Source organism: Oreochromis niloticus, linkage group LG23 (genome assembly GCF_001858045.2).
Source record: "Oreochromis niloticus isolate F11D_XX linkage group LG23, O_niloticus_UMD_NMBU, whole genome shotgun sequence".
Lineage (NCBI taxonomy): Eukaryota > Metazoa > Chordata > Actinopteri > Cichliformes > Cichlidae > Oreochromis > Oreochromis niloticus.
Genome location: NC_031986.2, coordinates 11,052,306 through 11,073,646, shown reverse-complemented (window position 1 = coordinate 11,073,646; position 21,341 = coordinate 11,052,306). Strand labels below are relative to the sequence as shown.

The following is a 21,341-nucleotide window of genomic DNA, read 5'->3' as shown; positions in this document are numbered from 1 at the left end:
GCAGGAGGACACACAACAGACCCCAGTTTGCCTCTTAAAGTCTTTTGCATGGTAGCGTCAAATTGCAAGGATGACAGCTTCTGATTTCCTGTTTTTACTGACTCGTGTTCCACGTGTTGTTACAGTGCGACCACGGCAGCTCCGCCTGGAAGCTGTAGGACAGGTATAAGAGAGCCCAGGCCAGGATGACTATGTAGTAAACACAGCCGTGCAGGATCATCACCTGGCTAGCGTAGCCGAGACCTAAGGAGACACAACAAGTTGCAGAGAAGACAAGCGGACACGTGTGGTGAGTTATGTGAGCATGAAGAGTGGCATAAATGAGCTTCAAAGCCTCCATGAACACACCCTTTGTTATCAGTTCCAAGTCACTTGAGTTTGAGATGAAAGCATCCCGTTACTCAGACACTCGACTTGCAGCCCACGCTGAGTACATCTTCATTAGATATGAATGATAGTCTTATGAGGCCCTGAGTGGGTTACAAAGTGTAGGCTGTTTGGCTAGACAAATAGCTGTCTGTGGTATCCGCTAATGAAATTCAGGCCTGCATCTGACAACGGGCACGCTAACTGCACAAACCAGCGAGGAATTCCAACAGAAGCTTTTCTTTGTCCAAGTTTGCAATAAGTACGAGGACATGTGCCCGGGGAAGTGCAGGAGTTTATTCCAGTGCTAAACACATGGCCTTCATGCAGCTAGCTGTCAACAAAAACAGCGTGTGCGCAGATTTGTGTGTGTGTGTGTGTGTGTGTGTGTGCATGCACGCATCTGCAGGCCATATGGGCCAGAGTGGCAAATGCTGGGACAAGAATAATTTTTCATTAAATAATAAAAAAAAAACATAGCTCCACTGACACAAACACACACATACACCAATTTCAGAGGCAGTCCAGCAGCTAGCATGCTACTAGCATTAGCTGAGATGCACAAGCGTAACTGGAACATCTGGGTCTCGTCTCTCCAACATACTCTTTGTCCCTTTCAGCAACTTCTTTCACACTTTCTCTAGAAACATGGCCGTTACCTCAGGGCTGCATTGTTTTGCTAACTACTGGTTGGAATCTGTGTGGCAGGTTAAGTATTTTTTGTTTTTTTTCCCATGCCAAAGTTGCACACCCTGCTAAAGTGTTGAGCAAACACAGAAACAGCTCCGGGGCTTGTCTAAATCTGAGAAAGAATTATATGACTGTTTTGTTTTGTAAGAAGCCTCTGCTGTCACAAAAATAGCCAGAAGGTGTCAATTGGCAATGCTGCACACACAAAGCTGTGACTGACATAAGCCTTGTGTCCAGTTAAGCATTATTATTATTATTTTTTTGCAGTTTCTCTTACTGTTTGGTAAGTTCGAAGCACTAAAACCTGCTTGGGTAGGTTATGGAGAAAAAGAAAAGGAGTTTAGTTATGGTTCTTTACAAGATTAACACTACACCTTGAAAAACGTGATGTGTCCATGTGACACCCTGGAGATGAGAGCAGTCTCATCACAGGGTCACTTCATATAACATAGACTTGCTCTATCCCTCACACCATCTGTCCCGTGGTTTTTTCAACTGCTGCGTTAAAGGTGAAAGATGAACATGAAACTGTTGGGCTGTGATTGTGTGTTTGGTTAATACTTAACTGAAACTCCTCTCTTGGACAGATACAAAGAAAACAAGACACTCTGCATGCTGTTCTTGGTCGGCAGGGAACGTGGTGCCTTTTGCACTCTTGAGCTGTTTTAAAGCACAAGCTGAGCTCCACTCTCCACTGCACATGCACACAGCTGGCATTTTCTGATTGCAGACACACTGTTTGTACAGGTTTTGTATTAACGTGGAAGCTTTGAATGCTTGTGCCAATATGGATGTAGAATAAGAAAAAAAAGGCAAGGGGGAAAAACAGAAAACAGTACTGGGCAAAAATCTTGAGCTACCCATCAACTTCTTTATAAGTTGGTTCCAAGGAGTCAGACTTTCTGGTAATTTTTTTAAAGTGGTCTTTAGCAATAGTTCTCCAAACTTTCTTTTTCACCCATTTACCTGTTTGTTAAGCCAATTAACACTGAGCTATCATTCAAGCATTAAAAAGGTGCCAGACTCAGAGGATGAACCAGTCTTGTGTCTACATCTAACAGACTTAAACTTAGCAAGATAAAATTTTAAACTGTATCTTTAGCACTTTGTTACTATCAGCCTGTCACAAAAACACATAACTTGTTCCGCCTTCCTTTACTTTGATCTACAAAAGATAACACAGTCTGACAGGCGTAACATAGTATTTTTATACCAACAAGGTGATTCATCAAGATATCTTGGCATGGTATACAGTGTGTCCTTGGGGAAACTGGACAAGTGAAGGGCAAAAGAAGAAAAGGCAGGTCTAAAATGTATAATAGATGAACAGTATCTGAAGTCATGTCCTTAAGAAATACGAAAAAATCCAGCAGAGACCTGAAACAGGACCTGAGAGATGCATTTGGCTCTTCAATTGATCCATCTACTGTTCACTGAAACGTCATCAGAAATGGTCTCAGTGGAAGGGTGGCTGTCAAGAAGCCATTTTTAATGGAGGGAAACAGGAAGAAAAGGCTTCCTGTTTCCCGGAAAAATTACACAAAAACATTAACATGTATAGACAGAGAGTTACAACAGTGAGTGTCTACAGTTGTCTACAGTCTACAGTTTTACAGTTGTAAAACACGGTGGAGGCTCTGTCATGGTTGCAACTACTTGAACCACACTACCAGTGCACTAAAAACATACTGGACTGAAAAGACGCACACACATCTATTTTAAAGAGGTGCAAGCACAAACACGTGCATGCAGTTATACAGACATTCATCTTTGGAAGACTGAATTTAATATGCATCTGATAGTAACAATAATACATATTTGATGAAATAATGAGAAAAAAAGACAAATATTGGCTGATATTACTGTTGGCTACATAAAACAAAAGGAAATAAGAGTACCTCCAAATAATGGGCACATATTCCTCCAGGCACTGACCCCTCCCAGGCTGGTGTATTGTCCCAGTGAGGTCTCCAGGAGGAAGAGGGGGATGCCGCACAACACCAGGAACAACAGGTAAGGTACAAAAAACACACCTGTGCCAAACATAAAAGGTGCTTTTAAGGACTTTCTCTCATCACATTCAGACCAGCTTAATCTTAATTTCAAGTCACAATGATTCTGAGAATGAGACTGGAAAAATAGGACAGGGAAAGGAGAAAAAAGAGACAAAGACACTTTGGACAATGTCAGTTTTACTTCCTCTCTTTACCTCCTCCATTTTTGTAGCAGAGGTAAGGGAACCTCCAGACGTTTCCCAGACCGATGATCTGCCCGGCTACTGCCAGGAGGAACTCGGCCTTGGAGGCCCACTGGCCTCTGGCTTGTAGGCCGTCTTTGGTAGCTTTTTTTCCCATTGGCAGGCTCCCCTGGGGGAACTTGTTTAGCAGCGTCCCAGCAGGGTTTGGAGGCAGTTGATCAGGCATCGCAGGTTCTGGCAGTGATACGAACACACCCCTGAATAAGGTGGAAGAGATAACGGAGAAGATCAGGATGAAAGAAAATAACAGCTCACAACTCGTTCGTACCATTTGGAGCGAAAAAAAGTACAAGAAAGTAAAAAAAGGGGACAAGAAAGATCTCACATCTTCGCAGCCAAGCCTGAACGACAGGAAGCCGAGTGTATCTGCTGGCAGTTGGTTTGGCTGCCTCACTTATCTAAGATGCTCGTGTCAAGGACAAACTAATGTGGGTGTGTGTACTTTATCTGTGGACTGCAGGACTCCCCCTTACTAAATGTGTCAGTTTCACCATAACTGGGAACTACTTTCTACATTTAGGTGTTTTGTAAATGTGCACACAGTGAAGGACATCCAACATTCAAAAACTATGTCTACCTTTTACCTTAACTCCATCCATTGACTTGTAAAACTCTTATTAATTTGTCCTTTAGTAAATTAATATAGTTATTACAGCAGCAGTGAGACACTCTGCTCCTTGTTATGTTAAAAATTTCTGATATTCAGACTATTGTGACTCACCAGAGAGTTTATGATGATATTCTTTATTATTCTTTCACGTAGTATTAATTGAAGTAGAGCCTCTAAACTTTAGAACATTTCTTAAATATGAATTAAGTGTTAAATCCCAGCAAAAGCAGGGAGGGTTACAATAGCTAATGTTGTGTAACGTGTCGAAGACACTTCCTCCTTTACTTTGTGTAACCTCGATCCCACTCTTCCTTTCATAAACACTGTCAGGCCACGTGACCACCAAATACTGATATAACAAACACACCCGGCATTTTTTCTTTTATCTCTTCTTTTTTTTAACCTTCCATCATGACTGGCCGGCTTATAACACCGAAAATAAAAGCAGAAACACTGACAATGTAACAACACATGTGCAGCTTCGGTTATCCTTGAAGTGAATGCTTTCCGTGTAACAGTTCCATGCTGAGGTTAAGCTAACGGCGGGGACCTGAGCGCTAGAGGCGGGATTAACACTCGGGATGCTTAACGAATAATGGCTGTAATTATTTCCCCGAACCTGTGTCGTTACGCCCGCTTGTTATTTCACATATAATTTAAAAAATGTCCGAGAATTCACCGTGATATTGCCTACCTCTACGTTTCCAGTAGTTCTTAATACCGCAACCACCCCTGTGTACCGGCAGGGAAATGGTTTGTTCCGGGCACGAGCTGCTGTGTGAGGGACTGCTCGCCGGTGCAGCGTCTCAATCCAAATTTATACAGGCACTATGTTTGGGTCTGGTCTGGCGAGGGGATGTTAACCCGCGAGATGCAGGTTACAAAATGAAACACAAAGCATCATGGGTAATGAGTAGTGTAATTTAGCGTTGCACAACAAAAGACTCACAACGCTGTTATTGGGTACCTGCTCTCCACTTCCTTATCAACCTTAAGAATCTATTGCGTGTACTAAACCCGCTCTTTGCCCCACGTATTTTGGGTTATTTTCTGATGAATATGAGCCATATTAGGTCGTTTCCCATAAACCTGTTTCCCATGTTGTTTTTGCTACCTGTATCTGTCAGAAAACTGGTCTTTCCTGCTGTTACATCATTAGTAGTGTTGCCTGTTGGCTATTAAAAAGCTAACATTTATTAAGCTATTTATTATATAGTAGTGATTGTGTCTCCTTTATGTCAGGCTTTCATTTTGCTGCCACCCACCTCAAATTTAGATGTGATCACCCTTAGAAGGCACTTCTTAGTTTTATTTATCCATAATATTTGAGTGATGCATAAGAATGGGTTATGCAATTCATAATAATGATAACCAGCACCAAAACTAGTCAAATGAGCGGCTATTAACCACATCCTTTCACACTGTAGCTGTTTTTTCTTTCCTTGATGAAATTTGCATCCTGTGGGATGGCATAAGCTGAAATGGCAGCAATCATGCGGTCTCGTGTGGGTGATGCTGACGGTTTCTGGCAATGCACTGATTTTACCACATCTATCATCTGTCACACCCTTATCTCGCGCTGTCCTACTTGCTGTCGCTCACAGTTGGGCTTAGGGAGATTCCTACCTAAGTGATGTCATAATTAGAGCTGGCTGAATTTTTTAAAGAGAAAAGGTTCATCAGTTTTATTACCTCTTTAGATAGAGGATAGAGGAGAGAAAGAGGAAGAACACAGCGGGAGGACATGTAGACGGTTGGTGTGACAGAGGAGGATGCTAGGGTTAGGGTGGGATGGAGCGTCCACTGTGGGGACCTCTAAAGTGAGCGGCCAAAAGAGGAAGAGGCACAGGTAACGCTGGGATGTTCAGTGAGTGTTTGTTCTTGAAAACAGTCAGTGTCAGTCGAGGCCGTGTTTTCCATCTTATTCTATAACTTCCTTAGGTTTCTCCTTTTTTATGTTCAACTTCTACCCACTCCTGTACAGGTGTAGTATGTGCATAGTGTGCCAAATGTAAAATTATTGTTATGTTGTCTTCATATATCACACATGGAGTGTAAGGATATTCAGGGATAGTACTTAGGCTTTTCTTTGCTCATGTTTTCTTGATATGAATACTATACACAAAGTTAAACTAACCTAACTAAACTAACTTTCTAGTATATGACTATATTTTTGGCTTTCAACAATTAGAGAACCACAAAAGGAAACTTTGAGTATTCCAACTTAGGTAATATAATTAGCTATATTAGCTATATTTAAATGAACAAAGTGAGGGTTGCAGTGTAAACGGTCAGTCTGCATTCACGGTGTCCTCATTTTGGGCGTTGCCGTATTGCCAGTCTTTGGATTATTAATAATTAATTAGACTTCAGAGAACCTGAAGGGCTTAATAAAGGCTAGAGTTACAGTGGATGGACAGGACTCATTCATTTCACTGTTGTGACTGATGAGCTTGATTCTTTTTAAATTCTCTATTCTTGTTCATGAGGTGGTATTTGTCACTCTGCTGTAGATGTCTACTAAGCAAAAGAATGAGAACACATGGGGTGAAGCATCGAATACATACTTTCTGTAGTCAACAACGTCCACCATCGCATTTTTAAGCGACTTCATTCTAGCAGTCTGAGTGCAGTCGGATTTTCTAAGCAGTTCAATTTATTCAGAATTTGGATGTCAAAATTTAAACTAACCCTAAAAGTGTAGGGAACCTGAAGTAGCTGTCAGCACATTTAATTGGCTGCGTCACTGGCTCACTGCTCATTCAGCTGAACAAATATAGCCTCACTTAGAAAAAAATCAGTCTTTTGCTTTTTCATTCAAAAGAATAACATTCCCCTCCTGAGACATATTAGGTTACACGACGAGGTGTATAAATCATATGCAAAATCGGAGGATATTATAAACGGAGGACATACACACATCTTTAAGTTTAAAAACTATGGAGTACAATAAGATGTGAATTAGGGACTGAACTGTGAACAATAAACAGTAGTGCCACTGGCCTTTTATACAGACACTTTTATGAACCAAAGACAAAGTCAATAAGATGAAAATGAAGACAGATAACACCATCCCCGAGAAAGGAGGGTAATTAAAAAAAAAGCAGAATAATCAGATGAGACAAATAGATTTTAACTTTATGTATGTAATTTAATTAGCCATGAATTTTCCCTGAAATTCTGTAACATAAGTAATAATTTAATGAAATCTGGTTAAATAGAATTTACTTGACTGGTATATATTAAGTTTAAACCAAGCATTTGCCTTAAGGATGAATTATTTGGATGTATACACCTTTGATTTGTTATATTTCAGTTACATTTTACCCCAAACTATAGCTTCACATTTATTGAGTTTGAAGAATAAATTTAGGAGTGCAAGCTGAATATAATAATTCGAAATAAAGTAGAGAGTTGCACCTGGAACTTGTGAAGTGTTGCAGCGTTGATGAAAGCAGCAATCGGTCAGTCAGGGAAAGGATCTGCTCGAAGTCAGATCAGCTGATTTGATCAGGTGGATCGAATCAGCAGACGGAGAGAAGTCTGTTTCAGGTCTTTTAAAGGGTGTTTCTGCATATTATTGTGGAACGACTGGATTCTTCTCCTCCATTACCTGATGTAAAGCCTGACTGAGCTCGGGCAAATCTTAACAAACTTTCTACCAATTTGTAGGAATATGAACGACTCCATTATGCTGCATACCTATTAGATAACTGGGAGGTGACACAAGACACCCTATACTAACTTCAGCCTTTTTCCTAATTGACTTCATATAAATACCGTGCCATGTTAGCTAATTACTGCAAATATAGAACGCCGTAATGAATACAGGGTGATTTTTACAGAATGCAATCAACGTACCACAAGATATGAAGACTACATTTCAAACTGACTACATTACATCCAAAGACCTTTTAGAGTGGCCATAATGATCATGACTGTGTATTTTTCAAATGTTTAAATTATATGTGTTTTAAAGGTCAGATTAGCAAACAGAGTTTACGTGACTTGAACAGTCACTGCTTGGTTTACTCTGAAGTGGGAGTAAAAAAATGTACGCATTTCAAAATAGATCAAGATGACAGAGTCACCTAGTAACGCACAACAACAGTAACAAATGTGTTGTTTGATTCATCACATTTTTGTGTTCCCACTGTTGCTGTTGAATGCAACAATCCAGGTTATTTAAGGGCAAGAACAGGACATCTTATCTGGTTTACGTCTTGTGGAATTGTATGATTATGTTGATAAAGGTTAATCATTAGACAGTAGTAGATACATATGAAGGTCTTCTGTTCTCTACTGTCCACATGAACCAAATAAAGCTGTTTAACTACAGTTACACTCACTTTGTTAGGTACACATGTTCAGTCACTCATTAATGCAAATATCTGATCAAACAATCACACTGCAGCAAGTCAGTGAAATTTGGCATCTAGACGTGCTGAAGTTCAACCTGAGCATCAGAATGCAGAAAAAAGGTGATTTAAGTGTCTTTGAACGTGGTTGTTGGTGCCAGGGAGGCTGGTCTGAGTAATTTGGAAACTGCTGATCTGCTGGCATTTTCCCACACAAACAACTCTAGGGTTTTTATAAAATGGTCAAAAAGAGGAAACATTCAGGGAGTGCAGTTCTCTGGGCGAAAATGCTGGCGGTCAGAGGTACATGTGCGGACAGATTTGAGCAGATAGGACTCAAATTATGGCATCATAATGTGCCATCTGCCCGGCCACCGCAGCAAAAACCACACTGGGTCACTAAGAACAAGAAACTCCGTCCTGCCTTGTATTAACAGTTCAGGCTGCTGGTGGTGTAATGGTGTGGAGATATTTTCTTGGCCGCTCTGTACCAAGTGAGCATTTTTAAAATGCCACAGCCTACCTGAGGCTTGTTGCTGACCATGTTCATCCCATTATGACCACAGTATACCCATCTTCTGATGGCTGCTTCCAGCAAGAGAAACACCTTATTGCAAAGCTCCGATCATTTCAAACTGGTTTGTTGAAAATGACAATGAGTTCTCTGTACTCAAACAGCTTCCACAGACACCAGATCTAAATCAAATAAAACACCTTTGGGATGTTGTAGAACTAGAGATTCACATCATTGATGTGCAGCTGAGAAAACTGTGCCATGATAGTGTGATGCTATGATACCAAAATGGGCCAAAATCCCTGAGGAATGATTCCAGCAGCTTGTTGAATCTGTGCCATGAGGAGTTAAGGCAGTTCTGAAGGAACAGGCTGTCCAATAAAGTACAAGCAAAGTGCACCTAATAAAGTGCTTACTCAAACATTTGACCCCGTTTAAGAATCACTGTATTTTCAGTTACAATTATAAAAAGTAAGTAAAACATAAAAGCACAATAATGCACTGACAGCTTACTTCACTCTCCCTCATTAGTTGAAGAAATTCCCTGAAGAAAACTGCAAAGTCAAGGGTCAAGAGTCAGGAAGTGGTAAAAAAGCATGGCAATCATACACAATGTAGAAAATCCGTAACTACATGCGTGCATCCCTCACACAGCCTCCAGATTCTTTGCTTCTCAGGAGACAAATAAAAGCCCAGAGTTAAGGGTCCTTCAATACAGTCATCGTTGTTCTGGCCTGACAAACCTGTGGCCTCTAAGAATGTGGAGCCCCGATATGTAACTCACACAGGCATAGCTGTGCTCAATTTCTAAATACTTTATAGCTCCTTTTATTGCTGTCTTGTATCCAGGGCACTAGGTCACTGATACACTGTACAGTGTTAGGCATTGTTAAACTCTTGCAGCATACTTTCAGGCTGTGTGACAAGCGCACAATTTTCTATTTCTTTTTTAAAAGTTGATTAAAGAAAGGATGAAAAATTCACAGATTCATCGTGACTGTGGGGCATCTGATTAGAGCCCTTCCACTAAACACAGTCAGAGTGAACCCATATACAGCCACTGTGTGTGTGTGTGTGTGTGTGTGTGTGTGTATGCGCATTACAGGCCTGGGCTTTACAGGAAAGTAGTTGCTCACATTACACAATTTGATTATCGGGTCCGTCTGCTTTGAGCCCTTCCTATGAACACAATCCGAGCACTCATATAAACCTGGTCACTGTCCAAAACACATGCAATCATAATTACAGTAAAATAGTTGCTCACGTTACTCACAAGTACTGTAAAGTGGTTGCTCGTATTACACGCATGCAGCACAGGTAACAACTTCAAAAACAACAAAAACAGCAACTAAAACAATAATGAAAACATTTTGAGACCTAATTCAGGGCCAGTGTTAGATACGTAGAACTAAAAGTTAAAGATATAAAGAGGTAGCTACTGGTATTAAAGATACCTGAACTGGTGTGAGTGGGAGCATTGACTGAAAGAAAAAAGTAATATTTTAGGACTATTTTTTTCTCACAACAGTTCCACGTAAAGCACAAATAAACACCTCTGTGTGAAAAGCTTGCAGCCTGGAAATGTCCCGTACACTGACAGTTAAGAAGACAAATAACAAAACTTGGACAGCATGGCAGGCAAACACAAAAGAATTATGGGTATTGAAGTTTCAGGTACGTTTTTCTTGCGTGTGTGTGCGTAACTGATGCGCATATTGTGAGTGTAAACAGAGATCCTTTGATAAGGTAAGGTGTCAGATTTGCTGGGCCTCCCAGCTGTAGTCACTGCTGACGTAGCGCCTGCAAAAGGTGCCTTATATCTGACTACTCACTCACTGGAGCTAAATTAGGGTGTCAGTCACAGGGTGATGTACAAATACACTATGTGTGATCACCACTGGCTCAGAGAAACAGTTATAAACATACTCTAGAAGAACTCTTAAATGTGTTTATTATAAATGGTTGGTATAAATACAGCTTATTAAGTTTTCTGTATGTTTGTAATGTAATAGGGTTAAGATTGGATTTTTGGTAGATCTGATAAAGGATTAATGTTCACAAAGTCTTGGCTAAAGGTAGATACAAGCTACACAAAACCAAAACCAAAAAGAAAATCTCATATATAATATTATAATGTATATATACTGAACACTTCCCGCCTGCAGACATGAACAGCACCATCTCTACTGTGCCACTAATTGGTCAAATAAAGTCCAGATATAATCAGTTGCTTTCATAATTAAAACCAATGCAGATTGACTTTGACAGCTTACAAAACATTTAATAAACCAAATTTAGTTAAAATAATAAGGTTTTTCTTGACAGATTTTCTTTGTAACAGATCCATTTTATTAAGCCGAATGTTTTACAACACAAGTCCATCTATGTGATTACAGTCTTTCAGCTAGCAGACCAGAAAGGTGAGCGTAATTCTTTTTTTTTTTTGAGAGTGATTCTATTTTTCGAGGCATTCCAGTCTGACACATTAACAAACGCTTTAACCTTCAGGTCAGTCACACTGGAAGAAGTTAAAATGGTGATCTTGCCTCATTTGAACCCTGTCAAAGTGGAATTTTCAAGGACCCGATGCGGTCGAGATCTTCTGCTCCCCCATGTTTTAAATAGGTAAGCATTCCTGTGGCTGATACCCTTTCCTCTTTAACCTGTGTTAAAAACACACCTCATAAAAGAGGGATCATTTGAGTGTAACATATGGCCTTATGTCCACACTATAGTGGGTTCCTCTGAGGTTGGTGGTGGGCTGGATTATTTGGTGCTCATAATTGTTCCTGGAGATTTCTAAGCGCTTAAAGTAGTTCCCTCTAAGATTCAGATTATTTATATAGCGCCAAATCACAGCATCAGTCACCAAAAGGCGGTTTATATTGTAAGGTGAAGACCCAACAAACTAGAGAAATCCCAACAATCACACAGCCCCATATGAGCAAGCACTTGGTGACAATGGGAAGGAAAACATCTCTTTTAACAGGAAGAAACCTCCATCAGAACCAAGCTCAGGGAGGGGCAACCATCTGCTGTGACCAGAGACAAACAAAAGACATGCTACAAAAGAGAGGCCGGTTGAGAATAACTAATGATTAAATGCAGAGTGGTGTATAAACTCATACTAAGTGAAAAGAGCTGACTGAGGAAGAAACACTAAGTCCTTCATGGGAAGTCCCCAGTAATCTAGGTCTACTGCAGTATAACTAAGCAAGGATCATCAAGACACAGTGGGAATCTTGGCATTATTGAACACTGAAAACATTTTAACCACTTATTTTCTTCTGCCAGTTTATTCCTTGACAGATTTTAAGGTTACAACAATAAGAATTATACTCACATTCTAACCAGTTTTACCACTCTGGAGGATCGCAAAGAAGACCTGGACAGTTTGCAGCAGTATATTGACGAATGTTTCGAGCATGTTGTTATGGGGAAACTAGATAACAAGGCGCCGACTCCCTCCAGCAGCAAAGGACTGCCGTCCTCGAAATGAAGCCGCCCCGAAGACTCACCGGAGCCAGCTTCTCCACAAAACAGTGACATAGTTGACATTTTGGTCTCCATAGATAAAAAATAGTCCAGTTTTGACGCACGCCTGCCCCTCCTGGAAATCCTGCATAAAGATTTTCAGGATCTGCATGAGTCCATTTAGTTCAGCTCGCAGCAGTTGGAAACACTCAGTGCTGAAAACGCCACCCTCAAAGAGTCAGTGAAATCCCTCAATGACTCTCAGAAGAAAAAAAAAAACTCAAGGAAACTGTCATCAAGCATGAAGGAGAACTTGGTGCTTTCAGGAATACCAGCAGAAGAAGACCCGGATGAGTCACTTCACCCAGACTCACTTGAAAATCCCAGAGGATGGAGTTAAAATCATCTCTTCCACTGTGTCCTTTGTTTGGGAAATCAATGAGCTGACACACGCAGACCCAGACCTATCATGGCTAAACTCGAACACTGCCAGATATTTGTCAGAAAAAGGAAATACTAAATTTTTAATCGTGGCATTTAAAAGGGATAAAAAACCTAAAACAAGTCATACAAGGCAGACAGTTTATTTCATTTGAATTACTTGTGTACTATCAAATTATACAATCAGCAACAACACATTTCTTGAATATCAGCAACTGAAATCATGCATACAGGAAAAATTCAGTCACAGTCAACTGAGTCTGGTAATATCTACTGGATAACAAAATTATTAAATATCTGCACAAAAATGTATAAACTATTATTTAAAATTGAATCATGAAGCTGGGAAGTCTGGTCTGCGCCTTGGGCGCTCGTTGTTGCCCACAGGCTCATTGGGTGGGGTGGGGTGTCCAGGTGAGGGAGCATCCGTTGCTAGGTGCAGCTTGTCCCAGACCCAGGCCAGTGTGTCTTGTCACTTTGCTGTGTGTGTCTGTTGCAATTGAGTCAATGACTGGTGGGGTTCCTCCCCACTACTCCCCGCTGGGTGCTGCTACCCCCTCACTGCGATGCAGGTACTTGTTGGTACTGGGGTGCATGGCTGGATGTTCTGGTGTGGTTGTTGACCCAGTCCTTAGGTGGTCCAGGGTGGCTTGGACCTCTTCCGTGTTGGCGGTGGGGGGAGGGGGGGTGGCTATGCTGGGCACCGGGCAGTTTTGGGGCGCCTGGAGCCCTGGGACCATGATCTCGGCTTTTACCAGGGTGGCAGGCCTATAGCTGGGCCGGTTGCCCGTCACCTGGGGTCTTCTGGGACTTCCACCCCTTGGACATGGGCACCCCATCTAGGGCCTCCCTCCTTCTTCTGCTGAGATGGGTGCACAGACATCACAGAGAGTTGTGGCCTTAGGTCTTTTGTACTCCTGGGGCCTGTGGATGGCCCGGTTTTCCCAGATCCTACTCCACCTACCTCTGGCTCCTAGGAGGCGTTATTGTGGCTTCCCAACCTCATTTTCAAGTGCATTTTGTGATAAAGACACACACACACACACACACACACACATATACACACTCCACACTCTCTCTCTCACACGCACCACAAGAAGACTGTTGATTTATGTAACATATGTATGCATTTTTGAATGTTTGCGTTTGAGGTGTTGTATGTTTGTTTTCTCACAGGTCCACCTGGTAATACATTTTGCTTTTCTTTGAACCCCCCCCCCCCCCCTTTTTGCCTGTCCTGCCTAAGACATTGTTTAATGTATGCCACATATAATGTAATAACTGAAATAACACAAATAGAAATGAAGAAATAAACAGATAAACCCTGAACAAGAGGAGGCTATAGAGACTGTATAGAGCTGATCTTGGAAAAGCAAAATGTGTTTGGCACAACAGTGCATTCAGATCATAATTCTGAGTGCAAAAGCTGCCAAGGGCAGGATTAAAAAAAACTGATCACCTGATCCAACCCTAACTATAAGCTTTATCAAAAAAGAAAGTTTGAAGCCGAACCTTAAAAGTAGAGAGGGTATCCGTCTCCTGAGAGTTTCTTGTCTGTTAAGAGAGGAAAGTTGTGCGAATACAGCACCACAAAACAATTGGGCCCAGAGTTGGGATCACTGACATCAGTGGCTATTTTAGCTGATTTAACATATTCAACCTGCAGATTTTTTCCATTTTGTTTTTCTTCTTATGTAAATTATCCCAGCTTCTGCTTCATAATACCGTCTAACCTTCCTTCTCAAACCTGCTGAAATGTGGGCTGACTTTAAAAAAGCAACAATGCAGAAATGGCTCTGCTCCACCACTGGCAGCAACACTCCACTGACAGAAAATAAGTAATCAAGAGTCTCTTGGATTTAAATAACTGCTTCTGGAAATATTTTTTATATATATATTGGTGTTTTTTGTGAGGTTCAAATGCAAACAAACTTCTCCTCAGCTAACATTTTAAGAATCAATGCTTGGAATAACAAGGCAACGTTAGAACCAGAGGTTTCTGCAGTACTTACTTACAGTTAATTAGCCTTTAGATTAAATTAACAATTTTATTTCACATCTACAGTAAACAAGAACATTTGTGCAGTCAGTCAATGCTACAGTAAAGTTGGGGGAAACAGTGGTTGGAGACAAAATTATTGCCAGCTTGTGCAATGGACTTCTGATCTTGTCGCCTCTGAATTGGCTACGTCAAAGACGAGGACCAGGTCTGTAACCACTCAGTGAATTCCTGCCTTCAAAGGCACTATGGTGCATGTTGACAGAGGCAGTTGGCTATCAGTCTGCTATTAGTTTCAGATTGAATGGGGTCAAATTGGTAGTTAGTTCCAAAACTGCAAATCTGTTACCATCTGTTGACACCCGGATACACAAAGATTCACATTAACTTTTGACATTGAGATTCCAGCCAGAAACTCATAGATTTGAAGCAGAAATCTGAAGTTTCTCCACAAATAGTTGTGTAGTTGCTGCAGAACAGATAACAGCAAAATAACACAGGCATTTCAATGTTATATGGGAGTATAAACACAACACGTTGGCAACCAGTTGACCTATTGCCAAGAAATGCAAGTTGCGCTCATTACTGCAGACTGACTTGGACTGAGTCCACTGTGTAAAAATTAGACATTAATTTGTAAACCGTTGTCAAATCTTAGAGAGTCTGCTTCATCTAAAACGGAGGATTATGGCCCACATTTTCAGACATTTTATCCAGAAAAACAATTCAAAGTGTTGCATGTAGCCCCCAAATAGTTGAATAACAGCAGGGGAACACCTACACCTATGATATCCCAAAAAGTCAAATAAGCCCTCAGCAAGATAAACTAATCTAGTTAAAAGCAGTTATTTGCTAAAAAGGTTGATAAATTCATTTGTTAATGACTTGCCAAAATAATTTTGACATATGATTCTCAGGCAAACATCACTTGTTCTCATGCTGTGCTTACCTGTTTTGCAGATGTGAAGTCTCACTAAGCCTTCGAGGTAGCGCCTTAATGGTGCTTGATTAATTAATTCGCTGTTCGTGTGGATAATTTTACAGAGAACTGAGTACGACCCTGTCTCTCTTTCCCCCATCCAGCCCTTTGCCTGGGATGAACTGGGCTTGCAGGCAAATCTAGGAGAGCTAAACAAACCCGGATTCCTGTTGTTCACTGAGCCTGAAACCAGGGGCTAAATGATCATATCATGGGACTTTTATAAGTCAGGATGTTGGACTCATAAGGACTTATTTACTTTACATGGCCTTAAGCCTCAAGCATCCAGAACAGTAGGTTTTATGTGTAAACTGAATATTTTAACACTTTGGTTTGCCAGTGTGACATCCAGGAAGCTAAATGCAACACTGAAGGAGCAAAGATAGAGTAGCCACTACATCATACATTACACTTTATACAACATGCCTGGATAACATTTGATACAGCTGAACTTGCATGAAGCTAATGGGTTATTGTTTATTTTTTCCTTTGCAAAAGGAGGATAGATGTGAGTGTGGAAGCAAAGCCTTCAGCCACCAAGTCAGCTATAGAGTAATTAATCCATTTAATCTGGCTGAGGCTGCCAGACCTTCACACTCTGGACCGAGTTTGCCCCAGAGAGGAATGTAGCGATGGATTATCTCAAAACATCAAATAATAAGCCCCCCTTCTGACACCACTGACAGCAAATGAAAAGGCTCGGATTTTCCATCCCTGTGAAGAATTAAAGATATGAAGAAAACTCTGCGGGGATCTAACTTTGGCGGCAGGTTCATGAATTGACTGGATGGAGGCTGCTATTTAAAGCCTGCAAAAAATTAATAGCTTGATTAATTCCTGGTGACTTGCACCCGACATGTCTTCACTGTTGTGCACATGAAAAGTCGCGGGGTACCAGCGAAGTAATTATATCATCACAGGCCATTGCTTCCATTGCAACCTGATTTTTTATTATTTTATTACTCTTTTCTTTGCTGACTTGGCAGCTCTGATGGCGAGGGGTTTGAATCCCATCGATGATCGCTTCATATGCCTGGACGCAAAGAGACTTAATTGAGGTTAAGCACCTTGGTCAAGGGGTTTGGAGTGCCACACTGCTGCACTGGGAAGTTTGTGGAGAAGCCCTTTAACTCTCTGACCAACCAGACTACAGGAAAACAGGGCAGAGCGAGGAGGTGTTTGGACAGAAACATTTGGGACAATTGCCATGCTGATTTTGTTTGTTAGAGCAAGTTGTTGATCTGAGGTGAGATGGTTAAAATCACAGTTGCAGCTATAGTTCCGGTTAGCGCCACATGAGGGAATGTGGCACAACAACCTAATGCTATAGTCAGGAAAACAGTGGTTGGAGGTCACAGCATGACCAAAATTACTGACAGTGAATGCAATGAACTTGTATTCTCGTTGTCTTTCAAGTGGTTCTTTCAAAGATGGCAAGGAAAATGGCAATAAGGTAGAGCCAGTCTGCTACTGGTGTGAAATTGAAAGGGTTCAAGTTGACGGTTGCAATCTGTTTGTGATAATATTGCAATTAACTGTGATAAATCATCAAAAATTGCAATTCTGCTACCATCTGCATAAACAGTAATTCACATTAACTACTTACAGATTTCAGAAATCTGGATGAAAGTAGTTATATCTATAAATAAGAAACAGAAATCCAGAATTTCCCCCACAAACAGTGATGTAGTTGATGCAGGACAATTTAACTGTAAAATATTCTTTTATATATGATTAAAGCCAGAATACAACCAGCTGGCAGGCAGTTGAGTTGAGTGCTCTATAGCCAAGACGCGTGAGCTGTGCGTATCAGTGCAGACTGACTCAGACTAATTGCACTGTGTTAGAAATCTGTCTGGGTTTACAAATAAGATGGCAATTATATGACAATGTCTGGTTGGGAGTGCGTTCAGGTCGAGTTGCTTTGTTTGGTGACAGATTGCCTCCTATGTGGACTGTACAATGGAAAGTGTTTGCACAGAGGTGGGGAGGGTGTTGCATGATCAGCCTCTTTGTGACCAGTTGCTTGTTACAACTACTTGTAATAAAGTAAGTGGCTGCAAACACTGGGCAAGCACAGATTTCTCCTAATCACAAGGATGTCCGTGTCCTATTTTTACTCTAGTGAGACTGAGCCTCCAAAAAAAGTTTGTCCAAAAAACATAAATTAGGTTACGTTAAACTGCAAATTCTGATTTGTAAATTGGCACACATTTGCATATATGCCATTGCTAAGATGTATCAAAAATTAATGTGTGAAAAGACAGCAGTCCTGCCTGATGACTTATCTGTACTTACGTATTTTGGAGTCCAGTTCTTTGACCTTTGACCTGCACACATTAACAGATCTACATATACATTTACACATCTTCATTGGTACGATTGACAAAATGAAAAACTAACACACTAATAAAAAACTACCTATATTAGACAATATTAGACATGTGTTTGAAATTTGCCTCCAATGAAGTAACATTTCTTACAGTTACAGAAGTCCCTCTTAACAGAGCCAAGGTTCGTAAACACGTAACAGCATCAGTGTTGTCCTCCTGTCATTGACATCCAGTTGAACCATGGGGATCTTGGCCATTGTTTGATACCGTTCAGGGTGGGTGGGTGGGTTGGACTCAACCCGCATTACTGGTTTCAGTTATTCTTTTTAATTTTCTTGCCAACAACACATCAAAAGGACTTAATGCAAGCCAAAGTTCCACATGGTGATGACAGAAAACCACATGTGCCAAATCCAAGTAGCTGCCTCAGCACTGTGGTAGGATCACAAGAAAGGCTTGTGGTCACCTTTGGCAGGCTTTATAAAATCCATCCAGCTAAACAGGGGCTGCAAATAACATACACACTTTAACGCAAATGACATCAGTCTATAGTAGCACAGAGAGATGAATAAAAGACTTACTGTATAGACTGTTTTGCAACCACATGGGTGGCCACGCCATTTATGGCTGCCACACAGTGTTTGAACAGAAAAACAATAGCACGTTGTTGCTGTTGTTAACCGACTCCTAGATAGACACAAATATGCTGAATATTGTGGAAACAGCTATTTCTTTCTTTTTTATGGGAGGGAGGTTGGTGGTGAGGGTTAATTTTTAACATTGACACGCTGAAGTGCGAGACCTCAGTGACATGGATGTTAGACAGATCAGTTACAGGTGTTAAAACCCCTTAGCATGGCTAAGCTACTTAACTTTGTTAAAGCACAGAGTTAAAAACAACATGCTAACTAGCATAGCATTAAAATCCCTCAAACCTCCTTTCAAAGATGTTTCTTTGTATCTGCGTCAAACTTCAGGTGCTGATTTTTGTATAATTCCATCACATTACCGTTGCTGGGAATCTGACACCTTATAATCGGATATTTTGCTGTGTCATGTGGGCGTGGGATTGTGGTTGAGCAGCACACGGAAGCTGTATATTACCACAACAAAAGAAGCATGAAAAAACTGAGTGCTGGAAGCGCATGTGTAAACCAACCTGCTTTACATGTGGCCATTCTATGAAAGACTTTTTCATGAACACTTTTAGTATAAAGCCATATCAGGACATGTGATCCAAAGTTATAAGACAGAGACGGGGTATGTAAAGCATGCCTTTGTGCTGAGAATGACTCAGCTTTTTTTCTTTTCATAAGGCTGTACTGTTTCTTTTACATATCACAAGGAAAAGGCAGAGTTATGGAAATTGGGTTTAGTATCCTTGCTTCACCTGAGATTAAATCAAACAAATTTTCAACACACGTTAAACATCATTTTAAATGATTCTGCATCTAATATCTTTCATATGATATGCAAAGATTTAGAGATGTGCCTAAAAACATGATTAAAACTAACACAATATTTAAAATGCTTCAAAATCAGAGTATCATTTATTCCAAGTGAAACTATGTAGTCACACACACACACAGTTACACCTGCACACAAGAATAAATGTCTTGTACCTACCGGTTGTAACTTGACACGCGTCTCTCTGTAGTCTTGTCAGGTGCTGAACCGTAAAAAGCAGCTGGAGAGCGACAAAATATACTCAGGGATCAAGTGGGCGGAGCTTCTATCATTCAGGTGCACTAGACCTCTGTTGCTTGTCGTTGTCCTGAGCAATTAATCTGAATCAAGAGCCACAAAAACGTAGAAACACCATATGAGTTTTGCAGGCTCCCAGTTAAACTCTCATCCTGTCCTCTGGTACATTGAAGATACTGAGGACATCACAGGTGTAGGTGTAGGAGGTGGAGCAGCGGATGAGAAGCAGTCACTGTGGGGGCAGAAGGCTTGGAACAAATAATCTGCATATGTGACATATGCGTCTGCGTCATGTACGTATGGGAATTGATGTAGTGGTTTTAGGGTGTGCCACTGTTTTCTAAGACTTGGAGGTTTTCATCAGCTTCTTATGTGTCAAGGTGTGGCAATATGTCAGCAATTAAATGTATTAAGTCTAGACATTGACGCTCATTCTTCAGTCAGTTGAAGGGTCTTTTGTATTGCTAAGGAACATCATTTATATTTTCAAACAGGGTTGCGTAACGACATTTTGCCTGTAGCATTTTGTAGTTAACTTTCACTGCACGGCATTTCCACTTCCTTGAAATCTTAAATGCAAATTTACGCTTTTGGACCTTTAGATTGCTACTTAATTTGAGATGTTTGATTATGATTTGATAGATTTATAGTAAAATATGAGACTGCACCGGCTAGTTAGCTGTATTTCTTGTGACCTTAAGATTTTTCAGCTGATGTGTATATGTGATGTATAGATCTACGTCTTGTACTGTATGTGTTGGATTTGATGTTCTGGAAAAACAGTGTGCAACTGTTTTTTCAGGCTTTGAGATTTTCGTGAGTTTTTCATGTGCAAAGGTGAGACGATATGTCAGAAAGCATGTTTAATACCATTAAAGCCTTTTGAAATTGCACAATGATGTTCATTGTGCAAAGAGACTGCAGGGGCTAATTTGCTGTATGCTTTGTGAGTTATGATTTTGAGCTGATCTGTATACGTGACCTATACATCCGTGTCGTGTGTGTACTGGACTCGCTGCAGTGGATTTGGGTGCGGCATTACTTTCTAAGCCTTTTAGAGATTTTCATGAGCTTTTCCTGTGTGAAGGTGTAGCCATATGTCAGCAAGTACATTTATTTCCATTAAATCCTTTTGAAACTACACATGTTCATTCTTCAGTCAGTGGAAGGGTCTTTTGTATTGCTAAGTAACGCCATTAATTTTTATAATACAGGGTTGCGTGATGACATTTTGCCTTTATTGTAGTATTTTGTAGGTTGAAAATGGCCGTAATTCCTTCTGTTTGTCACATTTTCGGAACAGTACGTTCAACCTCCTTTAAATCCTACATGCCATGTTTAGGCTTTTGGATCATCAGAGTTACTTAATTCGAGATGAATCAGATATTTGATGATAATTTGATACAGTTACATTAAAAATGAGACTCCGGGAGTTAGTTAGCTTTCTGTTTGATGATTTTATGATTTTTAGTTAACTTTTCAAATTAAGTATGAATAAGTGTACCTGTTCAGTGTTATTTCTCAGCAGTGAACTTTTTAAATGAAAAGAAAATTATTCCTACCACAAACGAGCAAAATTAAAAACCTAGGATCAAAACTTGCTTAATTCATATTGG

General features: G+C 40.6%; 1 protein-coding gene across 5 annotated transcripts in view; it reads right to left on the bottom strand.

Moving 5' to 3' along the window:
- Positions 1–19,730, bottom strand: part of LOC100694310 (sodium- and chloride-dependent GABA transporter 2) — a 31,381-nt gene extending 11,651 nt beyond the window's left edge. Inside the window, exons 1-4 of one of the 5 annotated variants that reach the window (XM_013268955.3) lie at positions 19,648–19,730; positions 3,266–3,510; positions 2,955–3,089; positions 103–243 (exon numbers count right to left, since the gene is read on the bottom strand). In XM_013268955.3, the coding sequence (XP_013124409.1) occupies positions 103–243; positions 2,955–3,089; positions 3,266–3,479 (490 nt within the window). In that variant the 5' untranslated portion in view covers positions 3,480–3,510; positions 19,648–19,730. Of the gene's footprint in view, positions 1–102; positions 244–2,954; positions 3,090–3,265; positions 3,511–3,638; positions 3,776–4,034; positions 4,230–4,290; positions 4,419–4,617; positions 4,807–19,647 lie in introns of those variants that run through there. The other 4 variants (XM_005450035.4, XM_025903140.1, XM_013268954.3 and 1 more) reach the window with 4 other exon arrangements.
- Positions 19,731–21,341: the final 1,611 nt, after the last annotated feature.